This window comes from Artemia sp. Qi Xiang Cuo, chromosome 20 (assembly GCF_049724085.1).
Source record: "Artemia sp. Qi Xiang Cuo chromosome 20, ASM4972408v1, whole genome shotgun sequence".
NCBI classification, from domain to species: domain Eukaryota; kingdom Metazoa; phylum Arthropoda; class Branchiopoda; order Anostraca; family Artemiidae; genus Artemia; species Artemia sp. Qi Xiang Cuo.
In genome coordinates, this window is record NC_142813.1 from 26,156,453 (window position 1) to 26,183,902 (window position 27,450).

General features: G+C 36.5%; 1 protein-coding gene across 1 annotated transcript in view; it reads right to left on the reverse strand.

Moving 5' to 3' along the window:
• The window catches only part of LOC148940046 (endothelin-converting enzyme 1-like), a 259,409-nt gene that overhangs the window by 161,097 nt on the left and 70,862 nt on the right, over nucleotides 1–27,450 (reverse strand). The window contains exons 5-6 of the mRNA XM_089106057.1: nucleotides 20,475–20,623; nucleotides 2,872–2,934 (exon numbers count right to left, since the gene is read on the reverse strand). Of these exons, the coding sequence (XP_088962183.1) occupies nucleotides 2,872–2,934; nucleotides 20,475–20,623 (212 nt within the window). The remainder of the gene's footprint in view (nucleotides 1–2,871; nucleotides 2,935–20,474; nucleotides 20,624–27,450) is intronic.

The following is a 27,450-nucleotide window of genomic DNA, read 5'->3' on the forward strand; positions in this document are numbered from 1 at the left end:
TATTTGGAAAGAGCATAAAAAAGGTATCGAGTGGTATGTTTACTTTATTCTTATGTCAATAATATCAACTGCGAAAAATTTACCGACGGGTCTTCATGTCTGTTTTCCTCATACAGTATATAGCGGTGGATACCGCATAATGCATAAGTACCTGTATATACCTTTAGTAGTAAATATATATGGTATACATAAATACTATATATATTTACTTAGTTTATAATACTATAAATGGAAGTTATTTTCACAACCATTGACCCAATAAAATCCTCAGTTTTGTTCGTTGTCTTCGTGGCAATAAATATTTCTACAGGTCAATGTGGCAGCAAACCACGCTTCATCCACCGCAAAATCACAATTTTGGGTTTGGCGCTCAAATGGTACTCCGTGGCGCTCAAATGGGAACAAAATTCCATGGCGCTCAAATGGAACAAAATTCCGTGGCGCTCAAATGGGAAAGCGCTCAAATGGGAACACCCCAAAGATTCTGCATATTGCTTCCCGTCAGGTTCAATAAGAACCAAGTGTTAGTATTATTGAATCGAACAACATTATGCTGATTCTATCGCATCTCTAATTCCTTGGCCAAAGTAACGATTTTAGGGAAAAGGGCCTTAGCAAAAATCCCAAAAATGTATGCACATTCTAATATGAAGATTTTTCTACTGGTAGCCTATATGCAAGCTTCAGCTTACTTTATTAACTTAAAAACTCTACAATGGCGTCAGTTGTGGGGTGGGCATAGGTCCCGTGGATTTTTTCACCCCTCCCCCTCTCCTGGGTTTCGAAAAATTATTTTTTGGGGGGTATTTCCATCGACAAATGCCAGTTACAAAAAATTGCCTCCCCCAGATTTTTTAAAAGCAAAATCTCCCCACCCCCTAGTGTTGGTGAATTAATACCACTTAAACTTTGCTATCAAGAGGTCATTTCTGTAGCTACTCAATGGAAACACAAAAGTTGGTATGTTTAGGACAATTCTACTGTCTAAGACCTTTTTGATTATGGAGTAAAATAAAAATACGTAATATATAATACATTTTCAATACAATACATACACTTCAAGATGAAGAAAAGTCTAAATTTAAAAACTGAGCTACTAAAAGGCAAAAATTAAGTTGTGTAGGAAAATACTGTTTTGGTACAATTTATTGCATCATGTCCGGCAACTGAAACGTTTATTCGATATCGACGTCCTATGCACCAAAAATGGCTCTGGAAGATGTTTATCATGTTATCTTATTACACCTACTGCCTTTTTTTGTTATATCTACAAAATACGTTTGAACAAGTTTAATATTAGTTTTCTTTCCATATAAGAAATGGAAATTATTTCATTCAATAATATGCATGAGGGTAGTTATCAGCATTTTAGTTTGCTTTTCTCATTTAGGTCATTCAGAGGTTGTGACAAAAATTGCAATATTTTGTTTAAAAATCGCTTTAATTACAGGTTTTCTGTCATTAAAAAAAAAATGAACACTTTGGTCCATTGTCATAATAAAAAACAGAAATAGTACCATGGTGTATTATTAAGCTATATATCAGTCATGATTGGCAGAGAACGCTTAGTTTGGCACAAGAAAAAAATAAATAAAAGAAAGTCGTATATGGAAAACGCACAAAGGACTGACTCACAAATACTGTCTAATGACGCCATCATAAGGACAAAAACAAAACAGAACAAAGTTGGACGTCACTGTAGAGAGCAGCGAGACGTGGACACCCAACAAGCTCAGGCCGTGCTAAGTCCTTTTAGGTACAATTAAATAAAAATCTTGGAGGTAGATATTCAGTGAAAAATTACACTTTCGGACTGAGATAACCCCGCTGCTTATGTATGTAAATTACACAGCTCTAAACCCTTGCCTAAGACGCTTGGGTTTCCACTTCAAATATATATATATATATATATATATATATATATATATATATATATATATATATATATATATATATATATATATATATATATATATATATATATATATATATATATATATATATATATATATATATATATATATATATATATATATATATATATATATATATATATATATATATATATATATATATATATATTTATTTATATATATATATATATATATATATATATATATATATATATATATATATATATATATATATATATATATATATATATATATATATATATATATATATATATATATATATATATATATATATATATATATATATATATATATATATATTAAACTGGAATGCTCAAAGATAAATTAAATTAAAATTATATGAGATTGCCACGGATATTAAAATCAAATAGAGATGATTTATTGTATGAATTTGCAATCCTGCTTACCAATCCTATGTTTCCTGGGTTTTCCAGGGGAACGATGATTAATATTAAGGTATTTTGGCAGGGACCAATATTACATGCATTTCTAATATTTCACGACCTGATACTTTGTATGGCCATTGGTTTGACATTGCTCCCCCTTGTATATTCCTACGGACGCCATAGCAACATCTTCTTGAAATTTAGGAATCACTTTCAAGTGTCTGTAAGCTTGATTATTTGTTTTAAATTATATAGTACACGATTTTTTTTTCCTTTTAAAAGATTTCTTTCAAACAGACATGATACACTGTTTCTTAAACAGGCTGAAACCCAAAAATATCAAATTTATGATTGGTAATAGGGTTTACTGACGCACTTATACGACATATAGAGTGATATCCTAGCCGTGAGTATTCTCTGTTTGGAAAACATGATTAATTGCTTTCCCTTCACAATTACTTTGTTTTGGCTTTTATCGTAGAATTGACCTTGTTTTTTTCGCCAAATACTTCTATGTTTGTATATTTTAATGAATTAATGGATGAACTGACCTTATGCTCTGGATCTATATAATAATAGTTTCTTTCCCTTAGTCCCAGGCCATCTGGAGAGATCTAGAAGAAAAGATTAAATGAGCAAAAGAGCTATGCTCGCTATTTCTAAGCTAATAATTAGTCTCGATAATGAGTCCTTTGATAGGGCTTGAGGAAACTTGGAGACAATGATTCTTATGTCGATCGTGACCATCACAATAACTGAGAAATAAAGACAAAGAAGTGTACTAAGTAGGAAGATATATTGATGCTAAAATGTCCTGAGTGGCTAGAAATAGAGCAGCTGGAAAACAATCCTGAAAAAGAACTATGCTGACATAGCTTTTACAGGAATTCTTTGCTCTTTCAAGAGCTAAAATTCTTTTTAACGATTAATTTAACCTTGAGATGATAAAAAATGATCATACAATTAATCATTGAAAAAAATTGAAAAGAAGTCTGTTTAAAAGTAGTTTAGGGGTTTATACATAGATGGCTTTAGTCACCAAAAATAGGATATGTTTTTCTATTTTCAACGAATTGATAGTTATGAATCCAATGAATAAATCCAATGATACAAGTGTCTTGTCATTTTGCTGCAAGATACAGCTGTAGCCTTGTTGTCGTATCGCATGTTTCACGCGGAACCAAATCCTTAATATCGTCTTTATTAAAGGCTTGGCGACGGCGTAGGGATTTTTCCGCAGTCGATAAAAGTTTGGAAGCAGGGGGAGATAAATATTTAACAGCTTTGGTAACAAAATCTAATGATATTGGAAGTATTGTGCATAGGCCAAATATTCTGCCCCCATTTTTAGGCGTTTCTTTTAAACAATACACATACACACATATCAAATGTAAAACAAATGGTTGGACGGTAAAATTCAACTCACAAAACAAATCCAATACAAATTCAACTCTGGCGAAACTTTGCCTATAAAAATTTAAGAAACATTCGGGGTCGAGAGTATTTCTCCTCTCCTGGCCAACCCGTGGAAGATCCCCCCCCCCAAAATTGTCTTTGAGTAGTCCCTGCCTGCACAGAATCCCCCCTCATAGAACTTCCTCGTGGAAAATTGCACCTGGAAATTACCCCCCCCCCCAAAAAAAAAAATCTCCTTCTCAAAAGAATTCTCCCGTGGAAAATTCTTCCCTTCCGGAAGATCCTTCCATACAATTTGTCCTGGAAAATTCTAGAAAAATGTAGAATTGAGCAATAAAAGGGAAATTAAGACAAATAAAAAGAAAGAAGAAAAGAAGGGATTTTGGAATATTCTATCTATACTCCAAAATACATTTATAATATATGGTATGGATCCAGATACTTTTCTTCAAATGGTGGGAGGTGTTATGTAAATGCTCCGCTCAAAACTCGTCATAGGCCCAACCTATGCCGAGGCACCATCTCCAATGCTAAAGATGGGTAAAAGGTGTTCTCCGTTCCCCATCCAAAGAATGTACTGTTCTTTGAATCTCTTTGCCTTAGTTGGGCTAACCAACCGACAAGGTATCTTTTACCTGGTTAAAAATCATCAAAGTAAGGCTTGGAGCAAAATCACCTCTCATCGACGACCTTTCCCACGCCCGCAGACAATCTATTCAGACTTATTTACGGTAGCCAACTGCAATGTACTAAGTCTCAAAACCGAAATTGACCAGTTCCTATATTTTGTGAAGTCTGTCAAACCATATATTATACGCATTACTCAGGCATATCTCCACCATGAGATACCGAGAAGTAACGTTGCCTTATAGTGGTACACTCTTCTCAGACGAGACCAAGTACGCACTGATGGTGCGAGATATGGAGGAGGATGGTTTTCCGTTATATACACAATCATATACCATACTCATGTCTATATTTCCCAAAATTAGCAGGCGAAGCAGCACTGTGGGCTAGGGTGACGCTTTCCAATAAGTCTGTGATCATTGGGTCTAAATATAACGCTCCAACCAGCCAGATCAGTAGTCATCTGAAAATACGTTCATATGTCAATTCTTGAAAGTCTGTTAAAGCTTCATTAATCTAGCGCAAATACTTTCTCTGCATTTACTGCAAATAATTTCTCGTGCCATTTAAACATTTTTGCCTCTCAATTACTCGGACTATCTGTCTTGGATTTTTTCCTACAATTAGCCATGTCTTCATGCCTACTGCAAAATATTTGATTTTTAATTCAAAATCAACGGTTTTCAACTCTAGGCAGGAGTGCCTTTCCCAAAACTAAACACACAAGTACTTGTTCAATCAGAGAGTCATACTTACTCCCACCATTGTAACAGTGCCATTTAAACATTTTTGCCTCTCACACAATTTTAAGCCATATTTTTTTTTTCTCAATGAATCTTTTGAGCTAGTAATATACAGCTATTGTTGATTGGTGGAGGTAGTTCTGTTGGGTGTAATTAAAAATTACATCTTGAGTCTTCGTTCTTCACGCCGTGTCAGTAGCTAACCCCCTATATTATGAAAGCTACCCTTTTTTGGTATCGTTATTAAAATCGCCTTTTTTGTATCTTCACAGAAAAAATTGAAAAAACAATAGAATTGCCCGTTGTTGACAGCAGGTGACAGCAGGCTATAGTCGACTGTATCGCAAGTTACATCCCATCGAAATGGATCCAGATATTCAGAAAGAATAAACCTTGGTTCAACGTTCACTGCAAAAAAGCTATCCAAGCAAAAAAGGCAGACAAGCAATGTCATCTCTTGAAAAGCAAAAAGGACAAACTTAATTTCATAAGAAATCATAAAGATACAGCTTACACGATTCGAAAGTCACGGATTCAGTACAAAGATAAATTTAAGTCCAAACTCCAAAATACCTTTGCTAAGAGCTGGTGGAGGGTTGTCAAAGAAGCCTTACCTTCATCTAAAGGAACTTCAATCCCTTCGGAAAATATTAGTGACGAAACTATTGTCCAAGACGCACAGGGACAGACCAAAGGTTTTGCCATGGCGTTTGCCAAATTCTCAAATCTGGACGATGATGGTAAAGAAGCTCCCGCTTTCTCTAATCGAACCAGTACTGTCAATAATCGTCTGAACAATTCCACTTCTAAGGTTCTTTGCACTCTGCTGACTTTTGGTCTGATCAAATCCATGGGTCCTAAACTATATACCCAATATTGTTTAGAAGACCTGCAGCACAAAAATTGGCTGGACCTTTGTCATCACTTTTCCGGTTGTATTTTTCTTCTGGAACCTTTCCACGCGTAAGGAAAATCTGCCAATGTCATTCCTATACCTGAGCCAGAAGGTGATCCAGTGAGCGTGGGTTCATATAGGCTTATCAGCCTCCTCTCCTGCATTGGAAAGTTTACACAAAGGTTTCAAATCATTCACTTTATCACATACCTTAAGTCAAATGAACTTTTACATGACCGCCAATATTAATTCTCTCGGAGGCTTTGGATTGACCGCTCAATGGCCCAGTACCAGGAGTGGTTAGAACTTTTGGCAAAAGCATACAACATCAGGTTATTGTCATCCGACATTGCTAATACTTTTGACAGAGTATGGGATACGTCTGTTAAATGTGATTAAAAGCTTTCTTTCTGATAGTTCAATAAGGTCTGTGTTTTACGGGTTCACCTTCATCTAATATATATTTTATAAAGGCAGGCGTACCCAGGGTAGTATATTGGAACCAACGCTTTTCGTTCTTTAAATAAATGACATAGGAAATAATCTTGCCGAGATCACTTAGTCAGTGACAACACAACACACTTAGTCATCGCCAAACACGAAGACCCAATAAAAGCCTCCCTGCCACTACAGCCAGATCTTTTGGAAGTTGAAAAGTGATCTGACGCCTGTATGGTTAGATTCAATGAATCGAAAACAGAAGTGCTGATGGTCTCCCTATCAAAATTACTACGAATGCAACCCAACTTCTTCTTCTTGAATAAACATAAAAAGAAAGTCAACGAGCTTCGTCTCTTCGGAATCCAATTTTCCACAGATCCCTCTTGGAACACCCACCTCGGTCAGGTGAGAGCCTCCTGCATAAGAAAGCTGGGGATAACCCTTTGCTGCAAAAATTTTCTACCCACGGCTCTCTCCTGTCTGTTAGTGAGAGGTTTGATGTAGCGTCTATAATTGTTTTCTACAATTGCTTAAATTCACCTCCATCTCTAGAGCTTTCTTGTATTTTCTCCCCAATGGTCCAACCAACAAGACAGACACAAAGGCAAATGGCTCAGTTGAATTATCTTGAGGCTGGCAAGCCGAGAGCAGAGTACTTGAAGAACAGCTTATAATCTGACGTTGGACTTGGATCTCGAATCATTTTCCTGAAGAACTTATCCCTAAGAGTTTTTCTGTTGACTCTTTCAAAAACAGATTCAATAGTTATCCAAAACCCCTCGATAAAAGACTAGTGGCAAATCAAATATTTAATTATACCTGGAACTGCACATTTAGGAACATAAAAAGTAAGGAGCGATTCGGGCCAATAGTAACAAAACTCCAAAAAAAGGAATTTTGATAAACAATTAACACATAAAAAGATTTGACTTTGGTGCTGATCCAACATACAAAGTTCATTAAGTTTGCTATTGCATATCAAACGCAACGAGTCTGATAAAATTTTTCAGGATTTTCAAAACTGGGGAGAACACCGCCCTAAAAGGCAAGTGATCTTAATGGATAACCTTGAATATTAAAGAACCCTGCTGTGGAGAAAGTTCCAACTAAATGCCATCAGCCTTTTCTGAGATATAGCAGATACGCTGACGGTTGGCAGATAATGTCTTTTGATGGGGTTTAACACCCCCCCCCTAGTTTTTCTGAAAGTTTCAACTTAATCCCCTTAACTGTTCCTGAGATATTGCAAACATCATTTTGACACGCTATACGTACATAGAATCTTTCCATTTAGTTCAACATCCCCTAAAAGTTTAATTTAAATATCATTAGTTGATCATAAAGTATTGCAAGTACACTTTTTTGACAACCGGGATACACATAGTTGTATTTTGATTAAGTTCAGTATCCCCCTCAATAGTTGTATTTTGATTAAGTTCAACACCCCCCTCAACATTTTTTGAAAGTTTCAACTTAATGCTTTCCGTTAACTAATTCTGAAATATTTCAGACTTGCCATTTTGGCAACCAGGATGCACATGGTGTCTTTTGATTTAGTTCAATATACCAATCAACATTTCTTGAGAGTTCAAACTTAATGATCTTTGCTGTTGCTGGGATACTGCAGCTGCGCCCATTGGCAACTGGCATGCACATAGTGTCTTTAAGTTCTATATCCCCCACAACTTTCTTTGAATGTTTCAATTTGGTACCTTTCCCTTACTGTTCCCGAAAAATTGAATATATATACTGTTTTAACAACCTGGTTGCACATAGTATCTTTCGATTTCGTGCAACATCTCGCTCAACGTTCTCAGAAATTTTCAACCCAGCAATCTTAGCTATTTTTGAGTTGTTGCAGAGAAGCCCTTCTGAAAACCTGTGTGCCCTCTGCGATTTTGACAAGCAGGATGCAGTTAGGCTGTTTTGATTCCAGTCAATAGTTCAAGCTCTAATAGTAAAAAATGCAGTCAGGAGTTGTCACATTTGCTGTCGCAAGCAGTCACAGTTACAAGTAGCAACAGTCACAAGTGGCCGCAGTAGCACTCGAGCTGCATTCGCAGTAACAAGTAGTTGCACTCACAATTACAAGTTGTTAAAGTTATAATTCATGCAGTCGCAAGTATTCCGCAGTCTTTAATAGATACAGTTGCTAGTAGTCGAAATCGTAGTCGCAGATGCAAGTCAAATGCAGTCATAAGTAGTCGCTCTTGCAAGTAGTCATAGTCGCAGTTGCAAATAGTCGCAGTCGCAAGTGTTCGCAGTTTTAGTCACAGCAGTTGTAGCAATGGGCCTGAAAGTGGGCCTGAAAGTTCCAAGTTAATACCCTTAGCCGCTCCTGCGATATTGCAGATACGCCCTTTTGATAAACTGGATGCAAAAATTATCGTTTGACTTAGTTTAACATCCTCCTCTTAATATTCCCCGGAGTTTCACCTCAGCACCGTTAACCTTTTCTGACACACCCAGGATCACCACTTTCCCAAGGATGAACTCTTTATATAAATGATAGACAAATTGTATGATTTATAACACTTTCTCCGGGGGCAAGGCATCCCAAGAGGCATAGTTATTAAACCACCATTTAGTTATTGTGAATATTTTGAAAAAAATGGCTGTTTCAAAATTTTGATTAGTGTTGAGGGGAGGGGGGATTTAAAAGACAAAATGAGGGCACTATTTACCCTCCTATAACTCTTCAACTATCCCTCTCAACATACCCTGGAAGTTTCAACTTAATACCCTCAACCGTCCCTTAGATATTGTTGATACGCTCTTTTTTACAACTAGCATGCACAAAATGTTTTGTGTTTGTTTGACATTCCTTTCGACGTTTCCTTTAATTTACCTTAGTAATTTAAGCCTTTGGAGACCCAGGACCAAACATGCCCTCTTTTCCTAATAAAAACCTCAAATGAAATCAATGGGAAACTTTGCTTAACTTACAGCCCTTGCCTTGGGGTTAGGGGGGGGGGTTAATGTCAATCACAGAGGGATGGTTATTTGACTTTTGAACTATTTTCAACGAAATTTCTACCTCAAGATTTTGATCAAAAAATTGGGGAGAAAGGGCGGGGGGGGGGGGGGGGTGGTCGCCACCCGATAACTTCTGTCTCTCAAAAAGGGCACTAGAATTTTCGATTTTAAATCCAATGAGCCCCCTCCAAATTTCATACGATTAGGCTGCCCCTTCCATATGAAGTGACCCTTGGGAAAAAAAATAATAATAATAAGAATACATTGAAATCTTATGGCTCTTAACAATAAGCTACGTTGGAGCGTTGTATCTTGTTGTAGTTTGCAACTTGCAGTAAACCTTGAACACGCATTGAATGAAGAACAATATTTTAACTCGAGTCAGCTAGAGCTTGAAGAGGAATGATTTTCTAATAGCATCCACATAAAAGGATAATCATGCCATTAGCTCGTTCATTTTCCGTCTTAACGACTATCATATTGTGATCAATGAAAACAAAAATGTAAGTTGTCGTGTTTCAAATGACTGTGAAAGAAATCTAGCGCAAGGAAAGTTACAATCATCTGAACAAGTATGTGGGGTCCTCTCAGAAAGCAATAAGAATTTATACATATTCATTGAAACACGCAGTATCCTTATTGTAATGTCAGACTGAATAAATAAATGGTAGACTGCTTTGGCACGTAAATTTGTTAACCAGATAACTCTGTTTACAGCAACTAAATTTTAAAAACATTCGAAACAGAAAGAGCGATTCAAACCAAACAAACGTCACACTTAAACGGGCATAAGTTTTCATTAATCAAGAATCCCAATCCCAAAAGAAAACACTGAGGGGGCTTCCACAAACCCACTTTTTACACTGAAGTTTTACTTGTTCTTTACAGAATTAAATTATCATCTACATGTTGAAATTATGGTAGGATGAGTAGTGGTTTTTGGCAGAGGGTCTACTTACAAGATAATTTTTGCTCTTTTTAGGCTATTAAATGAAAAAAACCTCTTCTTTTAACTAAAAGTAAGAAACAACATTAAAACTTAAAACGAACGGATGTTATTCCGTATATGATCGGAACTGCCCCTTTCTTATCCATCGCTCTTTATGCGTCTTAAAGTTCTTTAAAACATACTTCTCATTCAAATTCAACAGGCTCCTTGTGCTTAAGCAGTTTTTCTTTATAAATTGGGACAAAATTTAAACTTTGGCGTATAGAGAGAGGGACGATGAAGGGCTAGCCCCTCGCCTGTACGAGATAATTTATGTTTTTTAAGTTTTAGTGTTCCTCCTAACTTTCAGTCGAAAAATCTCCCCCCCCCCCATGTAAAATTCACCCAGGAAACTTTCATTCCCAAGAAAAATTCTACCCGTGAAAAATTCCCTGCATAAGATACCCCCCCCCCAAAAAAAATATGTAAACTTTCCAATAACAAACACTATAAGTACGCAATAGATAAATTGCATAAATTACAGCCCTTTCCCCGATGATTGTGGGGGGTCACGTCATCCCAAGAGGGATAATTATTGAATCTTTCAACTATGCTGAAGGAAATGGCTATCTCAAAATTTTGGTCAGATGTGTTTTGGGAAAAAAGGCGTGGGAGAGGGGCTAGTGGCCCTCTAATCTTTTTCGTTACTTAAAAAGAGAACTGAAACTTTAAACTTCGTCGGCATACATTTTTGGGTTGGGGGGACAAATTTTCTGCTTGAGGTTTTTCAATAGGGGGTTTTTCCATAGGGAGGGAAGTGTCCAGGGAGTGAACTTGTCAGGGGAAAATCTATACAGAGGGAATTTGCAAGAATTCTTATACAAAATTATTTTTATAAGTCTTGCTTTCTCTTTTCCGTCTCAATTTTACACGTGGAGTGGTTAAGGGTAATTGTCTAAGGTAAATTTTCATGGGGATTGAATTGTATAGAGGATATTTCCTTGGGGAGGAAGTTTCACCGTGGATGTGGGGCCAGATTTCCTGGTACTATTTAAAAAACGATCAAAAATTAAATTAAAAAAATAATTTTTTTTTCAATTGAAAGTAAGGAGCAACATTAAAACTTAAAACGAAGAGAAATTATTCCGCAAAAAAAAAGAGGGTTGCCCCCTCCTCAACATCTCGCTCTTTACGTTATAGATTGAATTTTGTCCCGATTATTTAATAATGACTCCTGAAACACAAGGGTCGTTTAATTAGAACAATAAAACACTTTTTTTTTAAAGTACTAAAACAACTTTAGCGTAATGAGTGGGGTTTTGAGGAGGGGGCAACCCCTTTTATATACGTAATAGTTTCTGTTCGTTTTAAGTTTTAATGTTGCTCCTTACTTTCAGTTGAAAAAACTTTTTTTATTTATTTATTTAATTAAAGACGAGGAAACGATTATCAAACAGTTCATGGTAACGAACTATAAGTAAGGAGCGACCCGGCTCAATAGTAGGCTACCCGAAACTCTAAAAAACGGAATTTTGATACCCGTAGACACATAAAAAAAATCAAATTTTATGCTGATTTGAAACATATAAGTTTCATCAAGTTTAGTCTTACCCATCAAAAGTTACGAGCCTATAAAAATTTGCCTTATTTTCAAAAAAAGAGAAAACATCCCTTAAACGTGATAGAATCTTAATGAAAATCAAACCACCAGATTCAGCATATCAGAAAACCCTATTGTAGAGGTTTCAAGCTCCTATCTGCAAAAGTGTGGAATTTCGTTTTTTTTTCCGAGAAGAAAGATCACGGATGCGTGTTTATTTGTTTTTTTTTTCAGGGGTAATCGTATCGATCCAGTGGCTGTAGAATATCGTGCTCATTAGAACTGAAACTAAAAGTTCTAGTGCCCTTTATAAGTGACCAAAAATTTGGGGGGCAACTAGGCCCCCTCCCACGCTCATGTTTTTCCTGAAGTTACCTGATCCAAATTGTGAGATAACCATTTTGTTTGACATAGTCGAAAATCTAATAAATATATCTTTGAAGATGACTTCATCCCCCACAGTTCCCGGGGGAAGGGCTGCAATTTATCACCTTTGCCCATTGTTTACATGTAGGTATTGGTTATTGGGAAGTATAAAGACTTCCCAATAACCTCAGGGGGGATTTTCTATAGTGGTGGGGGGGGGGGTCGGAGGTTTTTTGGTAGGGTCTTTACACGGAGGATGTTTTCATGGGGAAAGGAACATTTCTATGAAGGGTGTGCCAGATTTTATGAAGCTTTTTTTTCATTTCTATGAAGGGTGTGCATTATTTAAAAAACGATCAGAAATTAAATAAAAAAAAACAAGCTTTTTTCAACTGACAGCAAGGAGCAACATTAAAACTTAAAACGAACAGAAACTATTACGTAAATGAGGGGCTTCTCCCCCTATTCAATACCTCACTTTTTACGCTAAAGTTTTTTTAGTACTTTCAAAAGAGCTATCTATTCTAACTAAACGGCCTTTGTGATTCAGGGGTTTGTGATTCGAACAAAATTCGAACTTTAGCGTAAAGAGCGAGGTATTGACTATGGGGCGAACCTCCTCATATCCGTAATAATTTCTGTTCGTTTTATGTTTTAATGCTGCTCCTGACTTTCAGTTGAAATTTTTATTTTATTTAATAGATATAATGTTGAATCTAAGCTACAAAATGTTTAATCTCAAGTGCTGAATTTGTCGTATGGGTCTTAGTGAGGCTGTGAAACGGAAAATATCACTAAAATCTTGCACTTCTTGCAAAAGGCACTAAAATTAGTGGAGATATAGAGAAAGCAGGGGAATCTAATGATGACGGGAAGCACGTCGAGCGGACACTCGAAAGAAACTTTACGAGCACACGAAGAGCTAAAAAAAAATCGCAAGTTTACCAGTCTCTCTGCAGATGCATCAAAACTTCTGACAACACGCTTTAAGATATGGAGATTCCATTGGTAGCTAAATAAAAAGCAACGGATTGCTCTGAAGCTCACAATAGAGGGCTAAAAAAAGCGCGTAAAGCGCAAAATGGAAGCACCTATTCAATGAAATACAAAAACTGGCGAAAACATAGTCTAGAGTACTAAAAGTTCGACTATTAAAAGAGGCAGATCGAGTTTGTCTGTCCAAGTGCGTATTTGTGCGCTCAAAAGAGCGCAAAAAGTGCAAAAATGATTTCTGGAAAATTCTGGAAAAATAGTATGAAATATTGGCTGCAACACCAGAACCGTTGACTTGGAAGAGTTTTTCAAACACGAGAACCTGCCTTTCCCTCCTCCAATCTCTGATAAGTGTAATCTGAGATTCAGCACGAAGTCTGATATTGTAACTCTGCTCATAGCTTATTTTTCTGAAGTTCTGACCGAGAAACCTCACCCCGATTCCAAGATTTTTGAGGGTGTTGTCCCAGTCCACCTTGTAAAACCAAAAATGCAAGAAATTTGGCGAATATGTTACAGAAGAGATATTCCAATACCCTCGTAAGCAGTTCACAAGTGAAACACAGCAAGTTGACATCGTCTTTGGCGTTTATAAGTCCAACAGACTTCTACACGAGAAAAACACGGCAAGGCTATGAATCTGACAAAGGTTGAAGAAAGAACGCCGATTGCAAATAGACAGGACTAATTTCCTGCAGCGCTCAGACAACAAGCAGAGCCTATTCTAGTTCATGGCAAAAAAAAGAATTGCGACACTGTTACCAATCATTTGGTTGTCATGAATTCTGGTGATAATGCAAGACGTACAATTCCGTCTGACTTGGCTGAAACTCATCCTAGCAACCACGCGGAGGGAGATAGCAGGATAGTTCTACACTGCCTTCATCAAGCGCGCTGCAACTTGAAATTCATCACTGTCAGAACAGTTGATTCATATATAGTTGTTCTGCTCATCGCAAAGTACTTTCTTATTGGGTTTGTTCAACTGTACGTAGCATACGGCCAAGGGAAGAGTTTCTGCAACATTCCTCTTCACGACATAGCAACTGCACTTGGCAAAGAAAAGACGCAGTCAGTGCTGTTTTTCCATGCTATAAGTGGCTACGACAAAACCACAGTGCCATAACACCGGTCTTCAACCGCCTGTCATCTCCTTTTCAAGAGTTCACTGAAAACGAATTCGCTCAGATTGTAAAGTTCATTGTGCTTATATATGACAGATCCAGTTGGAAAGAGTCGGTAAACAACTTGAGGAAGTATCTGTTCACAAAAAAAGGATTATCCATGGACAGAGTTCTGCCTACCCAGGATGCGCTAAACCAGCACATTCGGCACACTTAGCTTCAAGCCCAGGTATGGTCCAGTTCTCACCTTGCTATTATTCCTGAAAAGAACCCTAACGATTACGGATGAGAAAAGACTACCAATGGACTTTGCGCTCCCCGATGGTCAGCCCTGCCCCAAGCTCCTGTCGCCTGTCGAGAGCTTATACAATGCAGTTGCAAAAAGCAATGCTTTCGGCGCTGTAGCTGCAAGAGCAGCTCACTTGAGTGCACCGAGTTTTGTTCTTGCCACGGGTCTTGTCAAGTATAATGAGTTTTTATGTATTATGTATTTTGATGTCCCTTTTAAGGTTTAAGCCTAACTTAGAATCTCCTTCATTCTTTCCGCATCATTAAGCGTCATGAGCTCTGCTGGACGCTCTACATCGCGCTTCATATTGCATGTTCGATGTCATTTCGAATTATCGCTTGTTTTAAGAAACTAATGTTTTGGAAATTTTTCTATTTTTGCGCTTGAAGCGAATAAAGACATGCTAAGACCGGATTCGGGCTTACAGATTCACTTTCTTTTCAACACCACTCGACTTTCGGTATTTCAAACCGTGGTTCTACCAAATTTGAACTTTCTGTAAGAAGCAAATCAGTTTTGCGCTTTTAGCACATTTTTCAGCGATTGCAAAGGTGCTATAAAGTGATTGCTCGACTTTCTACCTGTGATTATTGGGTTCTCCATACTTTGTACTGCATTACCACTTTATCCAGAGTTTCTTCAAATTTTCCATCAGTTTGGCACTTTTTGCGCGTTTTTGATCGCCCAAATTTGTGCTTTGACGCGCAGATTCGAGCTGTTGCTTGTAATCTTTGGACTTCTAGTACTCTAAACTATAATTATGCCTTTTTTGGTATTACATGAGATAGGCACTCCTATTTTGCGCTTTACACGTTTTTTTTTCAGCGCTCTATTGTGCGCTTCTGAGCGACCCTTTACTTTTTATATAGCCGCCATTGGAATCGTCATATCTTAAAATGTATATTCAGGGGTTTTGATGATTCTGTAGAGATGCTGGTAAACTTGTGCATTTTTTTGCACTTCGGGCGCTCGTAAAGGTGATTTAGAGCGCCCGCTCGACGTGCTTCCCGTCATCATTAGATCCCCCGTGCTTTAATCTATATTTCCACCAATTTTCATGCTTTTTGCCAGAAGTGCACGATTCTTAAGCTTAACAGGCTCGCTATCTTGGAAGATACGCAGAAAAACTTGAAGCAATCCAAGCAGTAGTAGGGCACTTTTTTCTTGGCCATGTTCCCGTTTAAATTATTGGTCTTAGGAATAGGGTTTGTAAATGTCTTTCGAAAGCGAAAATCACTATAGTCGTTCTCTGTTACGAAAGAAAGCTGGAAGATAAGTTCAAAGTAAAAGGGCCTGGGTCGACAGCCCATCTATTCGTTTTTTTTTTCAAAATTAGGTTCTATTTCTGGCTCCCTAGATTATAAAAGAGTAGTAGTGCCTTTGTGTTTTTGATATCCAAGAATACATTTCTCGGTATCCCATTGAGATTATACTTCACTCTCAGCAACAAACTAAACATTAACTCAATATTTAAATTTTTACTACTGGGGTCTCTATGTCAGAACTATTTATGTTATTTTCACTTTTATTTAGCTGCATATTTCTTTTTATCTCACAATCTAACGGGAAATTCTTAAGCTTCCAAAACATCCTCACTTTCGTAATTTATAACATATTCTAGAAATTCCACGAAAAAAAGAAATTATTTTAAGAACTTCGGAGATTCTTCATGCACCGTCAAGGATTTAAAAGAGAAATTAAAATTCCGTAGTACTCCTTTCGAATTTCGTTCAGAAATGGTATACGACTGAGAAAATTAAAAGACAGCTTAATCAAGTTTTTGAAAGAAACTCTCATTCTGATGACTGAGGGATGGCATTCTTGGAAAAAAAAATGAAATATATCAATCAGATCCGTTTTCATGTTTCGTTAAATTGTTGCCAAATTACCCATTTTTTCTATCTTTTTGAAAAGCGATCTTATAAGGTATCTCTGATTTGTATTGTGAGTGATTAATTTTAATACACGCTTTCCAAAAAAGAATTTTCAAACAGTTCGTGGTAACGAACTGTAAGTAGCCTAAGGAGCGACCCAGCTCAGTGGTAACCGAAACTCTAAACAACGGAATTTTGATACCAATAGATACATCAAAAGAATCAGATTTTAATTCTGATTTCAAATATAAAAGTTTCATCAAGTTTAATCTTACCAGTCAAAATTTGCGCGCCTGAGAAAATTTGGCTGATTTTCAAAAAAAGAGGGAAAGACCCCCTAAAATTTATAGAACCTTAATGAAAATCACACCATCATATTCAGTGTATCAGAGAACCCTACTGCAGAGGTTCCAAGCTCCTATCTACAAAAATGTGGATTTTTGCATTTTTTGCCACAAGAAAGATCACGGATTCGTGTTTTTTTGTTTTTTTTTCTTTTCCCCAGGGGTAATCATATCGACTAAATGGTTTTAGAATATCTTGAGAGGGCTCATTTGAACGTAAATTCAAAGTTTTAGTGCCCTTTTTGCATGACCAAAAAAAATGGAGGGCAACTAGACCCCCTCCCACGCTCATTCTTTTCTCAAAGTCACCCAATTAAAATTTTGAGACAGCCCTTTTTTCAGCATAGTCGAAAATATAATAAATATGTCTTTTAGGTTGACTTAATCCCCCACAGTTCCCAGGGGAAGGGCTGCAAGTTATGAACTTTGCCCATTGCTTACATATTGTATTGGTTATTGGGAAGTATACAGACATTTTCAGGATGGTTTTTTTTCTGGGGGGGGGGGGGCGAGAGGCGGGGGTTACTCGGGATAAGATTTCCGTGGAGGATGTTTCTTTTGGGTAAGGGACATTTCTATGAAGGGGGCGCCGGATTTCCAAGCATTATTTAAAAAACGATCAGAAATTAAATTTAAAAAAAAGTTTTTTCAACTGAAAGTAAGAAGCAACATTAGAACATAAAACGACAGAAATTATTACGTATATGAGGGGGTTCTCCCCCAAGTCAATACCTCGCTCTTTACGCTACAGTTTTTTTTAGTGCTTTCAAATGAGCTATCTATTCTAATTAAACGGCCTTTGTGATTCAGGGGTTTGTGAATCAAATTTTTTTTTAACTTTTAACGTAAAGAGCGTGGTGTTGACTAAGGGGAGAACCCCCTCATATACGTAATAACATATACGTAATAAAAAAAAATAAAAAAAAACAAGCGATACGGCTCAATAGTAATCGAAACTTTTAAAAACGGATTTTTGATGTCAATAAATGTATCAAAAGAATGGAATGCTGATTCTAAATATATAAATTTTATTAAGTTTAGTGTTACTCGTCAAAGGCTACGAGCCTGAGAAAATTTACCTGATTTTTTAAAAAGGGGGGAAACATCACCTACAAGTGAAAGAATTTTAATGAAAATCACACCGTCAGATTCAGCGTATCAAAAAACCATATTACATAGGTTTCAAGCTCATATCTGCAAAAGTCTGCAACTTTGTATTTTTTGCCAGAAGAAAAATATACGAATATTGAAGATCGTTACGTAAGTTAATTTGTAAATTACGTCAGAACCAAATTTAGAGACAGCCATTTAGCAAAAGAAAAGTAAAATTTTTATGCAAATTTTGTTTACTTATTCAATGACAGTGAGCCAAAATAAAAGCTGCATTAACTAAAAAACGATCAGAAATTAAATAAAAAAACAAGTTTTTTAAACTGAAAGTAAGGAGCGACATTAAAACTTAAAACGAACAAAAATTATTCCGTATATGAAAGGGGCTGTCCCCTCCTCAACGCCTCGCTCTTTACGCTACAGTTTGACTCTGTCTCACAACTTTATTTTTTAAAACAATAAAAAACTTTAGCGTAAAGAGCGAGGCGTTGAGGAAATCGTCCAAGGCCAATGCAGCTCCGCATGCTCCTCCTCCATCCCAATCTGTTTAAAGCCTCCCTCTTTAAACCCTCCGGAGAAGTTTCCATTTCCCAAAAATCTTTCCTTACGAAAACATCATAATAAAAACTAAGGACATACGTCTTTATAAAAACGCCCAAACTATTTTTATAAAATTATCTATGAAGAATCAATTTAAAGTTCCTAATATAGAGCTTCCTCAGCCCTTTTCTAAGTCTAGGCCTATTATTCGAATGTTTAATACAATCTCTCGTCCCTGTTCCTGTGGGCAAAGGAATTTTTCCTGAAACCCTAATGTACGAGCACATATATGCCAACGCATTCAGTAATTATTAGGAAAAAGCTTCAAATTACTTTTAAATCAATCCTAGAACTTTTTTATTTTGTTTACATCCAAGGATAAGCGCACTCCTGGTTTATAACCCTGCTCCAATAAAATACCTATCGTGGCTAATGTATCTATATGCCTAAGTTTCGACCTAAGTTTAAGATTGAGTATTTAAATGACAAATAAGCTTCCAATAAATGCTTATTATTTTTAATCCCATCAGTGTTTTTATTATTTGGAATTCGTAACCGAAAATCCACCCTTTTAGAAGAAATTAATGCTATGTACTATTATGATACCGTTGTTATAGGAAACACAGATTCCAGACTAAAAACTGTCATATAATAGGAGTCCTTACAATAATGTTAGGTTATATAAAATAGCTACTTTCTCAAATGAAAGTAAAACGTAACATTAGAACTTGAAATAAACAGAAGTTATTTCATATATGGGGGGGGGGAGGAGATGCCTTCTTTATCCCCCACCCTTTATGCAAAAGGTTTATAGTGCTTTACTGAAAAAATCTATCAGTGACCCCAAGTCACGAATAATTGCAGGCGTTTTATTTACCGATTGCCTTTAAAACGTTTGAAATAAAGATTTTATTGTTTGAAGCAAACTCACATCAAGAAGCTCTTCCATTCTAGAGGCATTGTGAAAATTTCTCATCCCATTTCAATTGCCCTTGTGTTTTAGTAATTGTTTAAGGCATTTGAGACGAAAGGTCAAAATTAAAAGAAAAACAGGAAAAAGTAACGAGGAGGTAGCCCCCAACCATATACGGAGTTATTTCTGAAAAAATATCCGAAAAAACATTAAATACCCGTAAAGCTACATTTAGAAACCCAAAAGAATCTACATATCCTGTAGGCATAACGTGCATTAATAGCTAAAGTGTCATGAGCCAATTTGTTAACTATAGGTGGAACACACAGTGTCTTAAATAACTGATCGCATGGCCCTGGAATCCTTACTAGAAGACAATATGAGAATAAGATAGTTGGAAAACATTACACAGCCCTGAGTTTTGCAGAAAATAATTTAGTCTGATTCAAGTTTTATTTGGGTTAAATTTTGCTTAGGTTGGATGCCACCTGGCCTGAATTTTGCTTGTGATGAATTTTTTCAGGGTCTATTTGCTTGTGTTCGTTTAATTTTGCCAGGGTGTATTTCGCTATATTAAGTTTTGCGTAAGTTGAATTTTGCCTCAATTGAGTTTTGCTGATTTGATTATAACAGCTTAAGTTTAGCTTGGGCTGAATTCTGCATGACTTAGTTTTGCTGGGTTCAAGTTTGCAAGGGTTGAATTTGGCCTTTATTGAATTTTGATAGGTAGAGTTTCGTGAAAGTTAAATTTGGTCTTGGATTAATTTTTAGAACTGAATTTTACAGACATCATTTGACATTGATGTTTTGCATTGGTTAAAAGAGACGTTCAAAAATGGGGGCAGCATATTAGTCCTCAGAATGTATAGCCAATGTAAGCTCTGCACTCGTAAGCCACACCTCTCACCAGGCCACTAGTTCAACAAGTAAGTCATGAGCACGGGCAACCACTCAAACTTGCTGGCAATAACTTACCTTCACAATATTTCTTGTTGAATCATATGGATGTGGAGTGACATCTAATCTGAAAAACGCATTTACACCATATTCAGCATGAAGTCTCCGTAGAACCATTTTAAAATTCCATGAGTAAACCGAAAAGGATCGCAGTACTCCCCAGCCACCTAGATAAAAGTCAGTATGAGTAATGTAAATAAAATTTCATTGCTGGTTGAAACAAAAAAGAAATAGGGCAACAAGCCCCCTTTCTGTGGTCTTTTTTTGCACTTGAGGACCCCCGTAACCAACCGTATTATCTGAGACTTTGAGTCAACAATTGCTCTCAAAATGGTTAAAACTTACAAAAAAACATGTATCATTAACGTTAAAAATTGGAACCCAAGATCCCATTGTCCCTCCCCCCCCTCTCCCACCCAAATAGTAACTTTTTAGCAGAATTGTGGACATGTTGCATCCTGCTTAAACTTAAATCATACAAGTGTTTTTATTCTCAGCTAAAAACGAGCCAAGCTTAAATTTTGGACTGATTCAGTGCAAAAACGTGCTTAGTCTTGACTTCTTATAAAAATAGGCCAAGTTCTGGTTCAGTTTAAAAACATCCTAATTCCCATTTCTTCGTAAAATCGAGCGAAGTCTTAACTCTGTGAAGCAGCAAACTAAATCTGATTTGAAGGTAAAAAGAGCCTAGTCCCGATCCGATGACACGGCGTTTCAAGTCTAAACAATGGACTTATTAGGTGCAAAAAACGCTAAGTCCTGCTTTCAGCAAGGTGTTTATTTCCACTATTCATATAGATTGCACCTATGAGGCCTATATTAAAAGGGCTAGTTATATAATTTGAAGTCCTTGCACCTTGGGGACACGGATGAAATTTCCCCTGGTGGCATATTCTTTGGAGCTTAAAACTATTTTGATTAAAATGTATATTTCAAGATTTTATCCTGTGCAACGTGGTGTTGCGTGGGCACTCATGGACAAAAAGAGCATTTACAGGGTGGTTGACCAGCCTTCGGCTTGTTAAGCCTTTAAATGGACGCCGGAACATTTATTTTAGCCTGCGCTAGCACTTATAAGACCCTTATTTGATACAAATGATATAACAAAAGGGGTATGATTCCTTATTTTATCTTGTTTCACTGTTTGGCCGAAGTGCATAAGAATATATACAGAAAAATTCAAAGAAACTGTTTCTGCATGGCAAAGTAATGTTTTCTATTTTAGATGGTTTGTTAAAAATGTTACGACTGTTTCAACCATCAAGACAAAAAAAAAATCTGGATAGAAACAAAACATGTTCTATTAAAAAAAGGAGGGTAGCATGTTAAAACTAATAGATCTCGCATTTTTTTTAAACTGTTAGTGCTTTTAATGCTGGTATCCTGTAAAATTGTCAGAATTCTTGTTACTTTGTCACCCTTGGCTATATCCCCAATTTGAACTATGTCCAAGATGAAGGCCCCCGAGACAGCCAAGATTTCCTGATGATAAATCTTAAACATAACATAGTGCCTATGTGATGTCAGTAGCATGGTTAATGTTCAGAGATGCCATTGCACTTTTTATAACACTACATCTCTGTTGCTTTTTCCCGGAAAGTCGTCCGAGTGACGTAAGATTTAATATAATAGACTAGTAGCTCTAATCTGTTGCTTTTATTTCCCTCATTCTCCCTTTAAACATTCAAGGCACCGACACAGAATTTATATTTCTATCACGACTTCAGAATATTTTGACCAGCATTTATCTTCTAGAAATAGGTCAGTTTCTAATTAGAAACACGAGTTCATTACAACTAAAAATTTGCTCAGTCTTTCTACACGGTTAGTACTATCACTCCCTGAGGGTTACTTGAAATGGAGGATTTGATATAAAAGCCTCTGCTTTTCCATCCAGCCTGTCGGTGCTAATATTTATGGAAGCAGCTAAACAGAAGAGCATAAACAGAGACTAGTACTTCTGTAGATATCTTCATCTTTTTTATGTGTATATTTGCATATTAAGAATTTCAATGAGTGATTTTCTCCATATTTTGTCGTCAAACACATATATCTCAATTAGAAATGATCTAAAACACGTATCTGAAAAACGACGATAACAACTTGGCGAAATGGGCGTGTCTTACTTAAAGTTCCAACTCAATGACGTTAGGCCCGTTTTTTAGCACTAAGATCTTACATCTAAGATCTTACATCTTTCTGCAAAGATTATCGTTTTTTCACTCATCTTTGTTCTGAGATCTTACAGCTCACTGATGTTAGCAAAAAGTGTGAAGACCGCCACTGTTTTGTAATATAGAACAATTATGAGAGAACTTTGATGATCTACTCATCATTGTTCTCAGACCGCTGATCAGAGCAGAATGATTAAAGACTTTTGCACAAAAAAGACCAAAGATTTAAGATCTTAGTTCAAAGATTTCAATTTTAATCGTTTTCTGACAAAAGATGTACGATCTTAGCACATTGATGAGGGAAAAAACGCCCCTGTTGTTTGCTTAGTGAATTACACGCGTCTCATATACCACCACAGTGATGATTTTCAATATTAATAAATTTATCTTTGGTATTTGTTCATACAGTGTAAATCAAAAAATACTTAAAACCAATTCAAACCGAATCGAATGTCAAATTAATGTTAGAAAAAGTAAAAACCTAACTTATAGTGAAAAATTAGGTTCCGCAGGCCAAGCAAAATAGAGCCTTAGAAAATGGTTTCATCCGGATTTGTCATTTTTACTTCCTTGTAATCATTAACTTGATAGCCCTACTTGTGTGCCATGAAAGAAATATTGTTAATAATAATAACACCTAAAGTAATACAAGTTGGCATTTAAAATGGTAAATTTTTAAAATTTAAACGTAACCTTGATCGTTAAACAAGAAATTGCTATTATGTTCAACACTTCTTGTCAATAAACGAATTAAGCATTAGAAAACTTACAAAGTTTTTCCATTTTCTCATGTCGGCTTAGAATTGACCAGCTTTATTATTTAATCATAACCAATAACGCTTTACAAAAACATAGTTCAAAAGGAAAGCTGACCGAAGAATTTTTTTTCTATAAGCCGTTGTTGAAGTATAATTTTAGAACGGTTGTATGTGTTAAAGTTTTAAAACTTTTTAGATATAAATAAAAGCTTCCAATAGTGAAATAAATTAGAACTTACTTTTAAAATAGGAGGTAAAATTAAAGAGATATGAGACCAAAGTTACCCTTATGAAATTCCATAGAAAATATCCCTATTCTAGAGAAGTTGGCAGTTGTGCCAACTAGAGAAGTTGGCAAAATATTAGGTTTTTTTTCACTTACACAAATATTGATTCCAACTTTTTCAGGATAATCAGCGGCCAATCCTATCATGGAATACCAGTAGTTACCTTGTATACAGTTTCAGGGGTACATGAAAGGATACAAGAAACGGGGCAAGATAATAGTGTATACAATATGAAGGGTACATAAATTGCGCAAGAAAAACCCATGCCTTTGACACTGTATTTACACGTGAACATTTTGAAAAGCTGCCAAGGTTTTTGTTATTGATAAGAATTGCACATGGTTGTATCGTTTGACATAGACATTTTTTAGGAGCCAATCAGAGGTTGTTCAATATACGATAACTTGATTTGTGGTTGGGATTTAAATAAAAGGAATTTGTTTATTAAGTTGGAACTTTCAGAAGGTGCTTACAGAGAAGTTCAACTCATCAAAAGATTATTAATGCATGCTACGCCTGGGGTTGAGTTCCACGGGAGTTGAGTTGCATGCCGGGTTAAGTTGCACCATGTTTCAGTGACCGGGGGGATAGTTACCTGGGGGTTTAGTTTAATGGGGTCAAGTTGCACGATGGTTCAGGATCAAAAGGGTTCAGTAACACGGGGGCTCAGTTGTACGGGGGTTCGGTTATACAGGGGCTCAGGTACATGGGGAGTTCAGTTGCACGGGGGTTTAGTTAAATGAGGTTGAGTTGCACGGGGGTTGAGTTGCACGAGGGATTCAGTTGCACGGGGGGGGGGGGGGGGTCAGTTACATGCGGGTCCAGTTACACGGGGTTTAGTTAAATATGGTTGAGTTGCACGGGGGGTTGAGTTGCACGAGGTTTCAGTTAAATGGGGGTTCAGTTGCACGGGGGTTTGAGTAATTTTTACGGGGTTTGAGAGACTCTGTTGCCTGATTCCGTGTGGTTTTAGTTTACTTGGTGCCCATTAAAAAAAACCCATAGAAATAGTTATTTCTTTCAAAAACCTTTTCCGATGTAACTTAAAGGCATCTGTCTTTGTAACTAGAGAAATGCTCCCTTTTGGAAAAACGGGCATCGCAACCTTGTGTTATCTTAGAGATTAATGCGTAACTCGAGACATCTTGGTAAAGTTTTTAATAGAAGCTGTTTCCAAAAAGATTTAGGATTCATTAACTTTAGTGTTGCCAGTCAAAAGCTATAAGTTTGAGAAAATCGCCTGATTATCGAAAAATTAAGAAACACCTTCCAAAAGTCGACAGGAATGGGATTGTCTTGAGGGGGGAATTTTCCATGGAAGAGGTGGATGGTATTTTTACGTGAAAACAACTTCAACCGTGCCCAGCCCCCCGCGATCAGAAATTAATTTATAAAAAAAGTTTCTTCAACTGAAAGTAAGGAGCAACGTCAAAACTTAAAAACTGAAAGAAAATACAGGCTGTTTCCAAAAGATTTAGGATTCATTAACTTTAGTGTTGCCAGTCAAAAGCTATGAGTTTGAGAAAATTGCCTGATTATCGAAAAATGAAGAAACACCTTCCAAAAGTCGACAGGAATGGGATTGTCTTGAGGGGGAATTTTCCATAGAAGAGGTGAAGGGTATTTTTACGTGAAAACAACTTCAACCGTGCCCAGCCCCCCGCGATCAGAAATAAAACTATAAAAAAAAGTTTCTTCAACTGAAAGTAAGGAGCAACATCAAAACTTAAAAACGGACAGAAAATAGAGGCTGTTTCCAAAAGATTTAGGATTCATTAACTTTAGTGTTGCCGGTCAAAAGCTATGAGTTTGAGAAAATTGCCTGATTATCGAAAAATGAAGAAACACCTTCCAAAAGTCGACAGAAATGGGATTGTCTTGAGGGGGGGGGGGAATTTTCCATAGAAGAGGTGGAGTGTATTTTTATGTGAAAACAACTTCAACCGTGCCCAGCCCCCCTTGATCAGAAATTAAATTATAAAAAAAGTTTCTTCAACTGAAAGTAAGGAGCAACATCAAAACTTAAAAACGGACAGAAAGTAGAGGCTGTTTCCAAAAGATTTAGGATTCATTTACTTTAGTGTTGCCAGTCAAAAGCTATGAGTTTGAGAAAATTGCCTGATTATCGAAAAATGAAGAAACACCTTCCAGAAGTCGACAGGAATGAGATTGTCTTGAGGGGGGAATTTTCCATAGAGGAGGTGGAGGGTATTTTTACGTGAAAACAACTTCAACCGTGCACAGCCCCCCGCGATCAGAAATTAAATTATAAAAAAAAGTTTCATCAACTGAAAGTAAAGAGCAACGTCAAAACTTAAAAATGGACAGAAAATAGAGGCTGTTTCCAAAAGATTTAGGATTCATTAACTTTAATGTTGCAGTCAAAAGCTATGAGTTTGAGAAAATTGCTTGATTATCGAAAAATGAAGAAACACCATTCAAAAGTCGACAGGAATGGGCTTGTCTTGAGGGGGGGAATTTTCCATGGAAGAGGTTGAGGGTATTTTTACGTGAAAACAACTTCAACCGTGCCCAGCCCCCCGCGATCAGAAATTAAATTATAAAAAAAGTTTCTTCAACTGAAAGTAAGGAGCATCATCAAAACTTAAAAACGGACAGAAAATAGAGGCTGTTTCCAAAAGATTTAGGACTCATTAACTTTAGTGTTGCTAGTCAAAAGCTATGAGTTTGAGAAAATTGCCTGATTATCAAAAAATGAAGAAACAACTTCCAAAAGTCGACAGGAATGGGGTTGTATTGAGGGGGAAATTTTCCATGGAAGAGGGGGAGGGTATTTTTACTTGAAAACAACTTCAACCGAGCCATACCCCCCGCGATCAGAAATTAAATTATAAAGAAAAGTTTCTTCAACTGAAATTAAGGAGCAACATCAAAACATAAAAACGGACAGAAAATAGAGGCTGTTTCCAAAAGATTTAGGATTCATTAACTTTAGTGTTGCCAGTCAAAAGCTATGAGTTTGAGAAAATGGCCTGATTATCGAAAAATGAAGAAACACCTTCCAAAAGTCGACAGGAATGGGATTGTCTTTAGGGGGGAATTTTCCATGGAAGAGGTGGAGGATATTTTTACGTGAAAACAACTTCAACCGTGCCCAGCCTCCTGCGATCAGAAATTAAATTATAAAAAAATTTTCTTCAACTGAAAGTAAGGAGCAGCATCAAAACTTAAAAACGGACAGAAAATAGAGGCTGTTTCCAAAAGATTTAGGATTCATTAACATTTTCAACTTAATTTTTTTTTCATTTTGTACATATCTTAAAATGTAAAAATATGCTTACGGTTCTAACAATTGTGCTCTATGATTGGTCAGAGACACGATGTGGCTTTCTCACTGGTATTCTATGACCGGTTATCGACACTAGCTAGTCTATTGCATGTATAAAATCAGTAGTTTTTACGCAGTGGAACGATAAACACATAAGTCATATCTTTAAAAAAAGTGAAGATAGAACATTTTAATAGTGTGTTCACATAACAAGGTTATTGTAGCATTGAATGCTGACAAGGAGAAGTATTTAAACTCTGAAACAAGTAAAAATGGTAGCACTATTGGAAATGTAAGCATGCATTGTCATGACAGTAAGGAATTAAATTTCTTTGGAATACCGAAAAAATTCAACTCTTATGATGGTGGTTATGCGAGATTGAGATCTCCAGAGATGATTGCACTCAAAGAGAATGCTAACATAAAAATAATCGTTGATGATAGAGGACAACTCCTTGCTACTACTGCAGGTAACACATTACCTAC